Here is a 5714-nt window from a genome sequence, read left to right as displayed (position 1 = left end):
GTGAGAAGAGGATACTGGACTAGGTGGGCCCTCTTTGGCCTGATCCAGCATCTACAGGGCTCTTCTCATGTTATTTTCAAAATGCCTTTTCCTGAATGGAGCCATGGCTCTGTCCAGCCTGGTATTGTTTACCTTGACAGACAGCTGCTGTGCAACGTGGTCTCTGGCAAAGAAAGGCCTTTCTCGGCTCTGCTCCCTGCCTTGTAGGTGCCAGGGACTGACTCTGGCTCAGGATCTTCATTGTGCAAAGCACATGCTCTCCTGTTGAGCAATGGGCCCTTCTCATTTCGGTGGGCGCAGTGGAGGCCGGTGGCTCCGACATCAGTGGGGCAGTGCATCCGCTCCAGGTTTTATTTTGAACTTAGGCCTATTGGTTACAATGTGGCTATTGGTTTCAATGGAACTGCTCCACAAGTAAGTGCATTTTGGATGGCAGTTTTGTCTTTAACATCACAGTGCTGGCGTCCTGGCATCAGGGGTGTTTGGTGGTTCCGATGTCAGTGGGGCACTGAATCTGCTCCAGGTTTTAGTCTGAACTTTCAAGGAGCTGTCCAAGGTCCTGAAATATATCATTTTGTGCCAACACGCACACACCCTGAATCCACTTGAATGTATCCTGGATAGAGAATTGCACACGCAGGCAGAACAACAGCCATTGTGGCTAGTAGCCATTGACAGAAATTGTATTGATTCACACGGCACATAGTTTCCTGGGCCATCCCCAATTTTCTCCCGCTAGGCCAGCATTCTGTATGCTCAACCAGGCCCAACTTGGCTACCCAAAGGGGGCGACGGACGTGCGAAAGAAGGCAAAGCGGTGAACCAAATTGGGCTCCTCCTGAGCCATCCACGAATGGCTCTCTAACACCAGGGTATCCATCCTAAAAAGAAGCAAGGGGTAACAGACAGCATGCTCCGCCCTGTGAAATGGAGAGGTCCCAGGGGTCCCTCAAGCTGTTTGGCTGCCCCAGTACAGCTGATTTTGCCAAGCGCCCTGCGAGGGAGGCAAGCAACGACAGCCCCATAGGAACAGAGGAAGTCAGACAGAGCCTTGGTTCATCTAGTTCAGCACTGTCAACACCGACTGACAGCGGCTCGCCAGGGTTTCAGACATGGGGTCTCCCAGCGCTACTGGGAGATGCCGTTGGGGACTGAACCTGGGACCTTCTGCAAGCAAGGCAGGCGCTCTGCCACCCAGCGATGGCTCTCCTCCCCAGGCTTGATCCTGTTCCTGGCCAGCTGGGCTGTCCCCCTCCCCTCCCCGAGGGCCACCCACCATCAGCTGCCTTGTGGGACGGATCCTGACCACATCTTACACTTTTATATTCTCTCCTGTTATTTTCTATGACACGTTGCTATGTTGCTTGGGATCTGCATCCTGAAAGGTGGGACACCTTAAAGATTAGACAGGTGCCATCTCTGTAATCTTTGTATTGAAGACCTTCCTCTTTCAACAAGCCTTTTAAGTAGAGGCCTTGTCCCAGTCTGCATCTTTGTTGGAATTGCTTTTTAAGATGTTTGTAAATCTTCTTTTTTAAAAACAATGTGTTTTTAACCTTTTTTTAAAAAAAGATGTCTTCAAAGCTTTTAAAAAAATGTTTTTAAAGTTGCTTTGTTTTAATGTATTTTCAAGTCTGTTTTTATGATGTTTTAAAGTGTTGGAATATGTGGTTCAACTCCAACTTGGGTTGAGGCTGCATGGGGTTAAAAAGGGTAGCTAGAGAGACCTCTTGGTTGCTAGGCTATGCCTGTCCTTTGATCTCCTGCTGTCTCTTCCTTCCTGCTAGGCTGATATGCAAAGGATGTCGATCCCAGTTCCTTCCCTCCTTCCAGTCTTCTTTCTCTCGAGAGGGGAGCAGACATTTTTCCTTTGTCTCTCCCTCTCCTCCAAACATGAGGGCAAGCACTGGGCTCGGTGTCTGCAGCTCCAACTTAGCTAGTTAGCTAGACATAGGACTCTTTCCTATCAAGCATGTACTTCCAGAATAAAGTAGTTATTTCTTATTTTAAAGCTTAAAGTCTCTGTCTGACTAATTTACAGGGAAGGTAGAATCTTTAGCAAGGATTCAAACACACACATAAGCTTGCTCAGTACTCTCCGTTCCCAGCATCCTGACTCTCTGACATAAAGTGCTTTTAGTGCTTTTGTTTGCCGCCTTGGGCTCCTGATGGAAGGGCGGGATATACATCAAATAATACATACATACATACATACAACTTGTTGTTGTTATGTGCCTCCAGGTCGATTACGACTTATGGCGACCCTACGAATCAGCGACCTCCAGCAGCATCTGTCATGAACCACCCTGTTCAGATCTTGTAAGTTCAGGTCTGTGGCTTCCTTTGTGGAATCAATCCATACAACTACTGGCCATAAATTGACCTGCCTCCCCAAGAGCTCCGTCCCTTACAGCCCCATGAAGGGCACAGAAGCAAGAAGGGAAGTTGGTGGCCATCCCTTGGGGAGAGAGGGAGGCACTTCGGTTCCCAAGAGGATGGGGGGGGGAGCGCGGAATAACGGTGTCCTCCTCCCCCCCCCGCCCCCTCTTTTCCTTTGCTTTTTATACGCAGCGAACGGAGCACTTGGACGGAGGGCGGGAAGGGGCTGCCATGGAGAACAGTCACGGCTGGGGACAGCTCTGCCCCAGCGCTGCCAGGGGACTGGAGCGGGCGGGGGGCGGTGCCCTTCCCGCCTCGCCGAGCAAGCAGCTCTGCTGCCCAGGCTCGACTGCATGACCACGCTCAGCCCAGGACCCCTTTCTGCTCCAGCGGGGTTCCGAGCCAGACGTGGCGGCTTCCCGTGGGCATCGAGAAACCCTCCCCTGCCGCGGGTTGGACGACGGTTCCCCCCTTCCCCGCGGGGCGGGCTCCTTTGGAAGCAAGAGGGGGTTCCAACTCCTCGAGCCAATCTCAGCCAGGCGCTCCCCGTCCCTCCCCCCAAGCCAGAAGGCACCTGGCCAGCCCAGGGGCAAGTCCCTCCCTCCCTCATCCCGACGTCCGGGCGAGGTGCCACCGCCCAGCCAGCCAAGAGCGGAAGAAGCGGGCAGAGCGCATGCCGCCACCCTTCGACGCCCGCCCGCGAGGGGTGGCCGCTGTTCTCCACCCCGTGCCCCCCGTTCCTCCTCCAAGCCGACTCGGGGGAAGCCTCCCGTCCCGTCCTGCCCGGCCGTGCTGGCTCTCCGTGCCCGCCTCCAGCAGACGCCAGGCAGTGCCATGAGCCCGGGCGCCTCAGCCTGGTTCTCCTCCGCGGGCTCCGGACAGTCGCGGCTGCTGCTTCTCCGCGGGGCTGCTGGCGCGGAAGGAGCTTCGCTCGCCGTCTAACCTCCCCACCCACCTGCACCCCCCCCGGGGGAAACAAGGGGAGAAGCGAAAGAGCTGGAAGGCGGGGAGGAGGAAGAGGCGGCGGCAGCGGCTCCGTCCATCCCTCCCCTGCGGCCGCGGGAATGACCAAGCGGGGATAGGATGGCCCAGCGCCCGGCTGGCCATGGACGGGCCCCGCTGAGCGCCGGGCTCCTGCTTCCCTGCCTCCTCCTGGCCGCGATGCTGCTGCTGCCGCTCATCCAGGCGGGGGCCCGGAGCTGCCCGTCCTGCTTCTGCTTCGCCACGCCGGACACCATCCAGTGCCGCTACGTCCGGCTCCTGGAGCCGCCCGCCGAGCTGCCCAGCGCCGTCCACAACCTCACCATCGTCGGCGGCAACTTGACGGTCCTGCGCGCGGCCGCCTTCGCCGGAGGCTGGGCGGGGGGCGAGGCCGTCCGGCCGCTGGGCAACCTGACGCTGCTGGTGTTGACGCACGACCGCATCGAGGCGCTGGAGGACGCGGCCTTCGCCGGCCTGCCCGCTTTGGCCACGCTGGATCTGAGCTACAACCCGTTGCGCTCGGTGGCGCCGGGCGCCTTCGCCGCTTGCGCGCGATTGCGCGCGCTGAGACTCAACCAGGCGCTGCTGGCGGCGGAGGCGCCTCCCTTCGAGGAGCTCCTGGACGGCGCCCTGGCGAACCTGAGCCTGGCGCGGCTGGAGCTGGCCGGCAACCGCCTGCGGGAGCTCCCGGCGCCGGGAGTCCTGCCGCCGGGCCTGGAGGAATTAGACGTGCGCAATAACTCGCTGCGGGCGCTGCGCCCCGAGGGCCTGGAGGACTTGGCGCTGCTCGGCCGGCTGCAGCTCCAGCTCGCCTCCAACCCGCTGCACTGCGATTGCGCCTCGCTGCGGCCCCTGCTGCTCTGGCTGCGCAACGCGACGTGGCGGGTGCCCGACGCCCGGAGCCTCCGCTGCGCCTCCCCGCCGGCGCTGAGGGACAGGCCGATCTTGCACCTCCAGCCGCTGCAGCTGGACTGCCTCGACGGGGCGGACTGGGGACTACTGGACCCCGACGGCCCCGAGGAAGAGGAGCTGGAGACGGCCTCCTACGTCTTTCTCGGCATCGTCCTGGCGCTCATCGGGGTGATCTTCCTCATGGTGCTCTACCTCAATCGGAAGGGCATCAAGCGGTGGCTCAACAACCTGCGGGAGGCCTGCCGGGACCAGATGGAGGGCTACCATTACCGCTACGAACAGGACTGCGACCCGCGACGGGCCAGCCCCGGTGGCCTCTGAAGCCAGCAGCAAGCCTGGGCCCAGGAAGCTGAATCCAGGCCCCTCCCCCATCCAACCTTGGGAAGGGAGGTGGGGGCTCCCTCCTTTCTGGTCTTCCAAAATCGGGGTGGGTTGTGGTGGATGGACATCCACCCAACTTTGCAAACTTTTCAGGGCACTCCAAAACCCTGCAGGAAGACTCCCACCTCTTGATGGACTCTGCAAGGACCCAGACGCAGGCTCCAGGGGGCCAGCCTGCAACTCCCCTCCTCCCCCCCAAACCAAAGGGACACATTCCCAGATTCTGTGGTGCAGTGGCACCCATCACCCAGCTTCAGGGCCCTCCCAGTTGCTCCCAACTCCAGGGGTGGGCGTGTGTGTCCCTCTGCCCAGTTATAATTTCAGATACCTCCAAAACCGTAACCCTGTAAGATGCTCTTCCAGTGATCCTGCCTGCATCTCCTCTCCACACAACACTATGCATGGTTAGGTCACCTCTGTACCATTTACCAACCCCGCTACTATAGTTGGGTGTGTGTGTGCTAGGAATAGTTCCTCCCCAGGTCTAATTTGTCTCCGAATATGGAAAAGGCTGCAGCACTGTGCAGTCTACCCTAGAAGTGAATCCTGTTGAACAAAATGGGGCTTACTTCCATGTATAAAATTGGGTGCCTGACACCCAGCCCAGACCCCTAGCCGTGGGGGCAGGCTAAGAGGCCTACCCCCCATTTTTTCTGCCTTTTTTTAGAGAGCCAGTGTGGTGTAGTGGTTAAAGTTTTGGACTACGACTTGGGAAACCAGGGTTCGAATTCCCACACAGCCATGAAGCTCACTGGGTGTCCTTGGGCCAGTCACTGCCTCTCAGCCTCAGAGGGAGGCAATGGGAACCCCCCTCTGAATACCACTTACCATGAAAAGCCTATTCGTAGGGTAGCCATAAGTCGGGATTCTTGAAGGCAGTCCATTTCCGTTTCAATTTTTTTTACACAAAAATAATTAAATTTACTACATATTTCCCCCCCCCGGCCCCCTCCTTTTTTTGTGCTCCCCCCAAATTTTTAGCCATCTCTGTTCTCGAATGTTCAGGACCGTTTTTGATGTGTCATTAACCTTGGAATGTTTAGGTTCCTAATTCCTGACAG

General features: G+C 57.7%; 1 protein-coding gene across 1 annotated transcript; it reads left to right on the top strand.

The window, feature by feature from the left end:
• The first annotated feature begins 3462 nt into the window (after positions 1-3462).
• TPBGL (trophoblast glycoprotein like) lies at positions 3463-4593 on the top strand. Its single transcript, XM_061629737.1, has one exon. The coding sequence runs from the start codon at positions 3463-3465 to the stop codon at positions 4591-4593; it is 1131 nt and encodes a 376-aa protein (XP_061485721.1).
• Positions 4594-5714: the final 1121 nt, after the last annotated feature.

The sequence above is a fragment of the Rhineura floridana genome, chromosome 5 (genome assembly GCF_030035675.1).
Source record: "Rhineura floridana isolate rRhiFlo1 chromosome 5, rRhiFlo1.hap2, whole genome shotgun sequence".
NCBI classification, from domain to species: Eukaryota; Metazoa; Chordata; class Lepidosauria; order Squamata; family Rhineuridae; genus Rhineura; species Rhineura floridana.
Note: the sequence above shows the minus strand (reverse complement) of the source record. Positions and strands in the feature narration are given on the sequence as shown.

Coding starts and splice junctions, on each gene's coding strand:
- TPBGL (XM_061629737.1), top strand. CDS start 3,463: ATGGCCCAGCGCCCGGCTGGCCATGGACGGGCCCCGCTGAGCGCCGGG.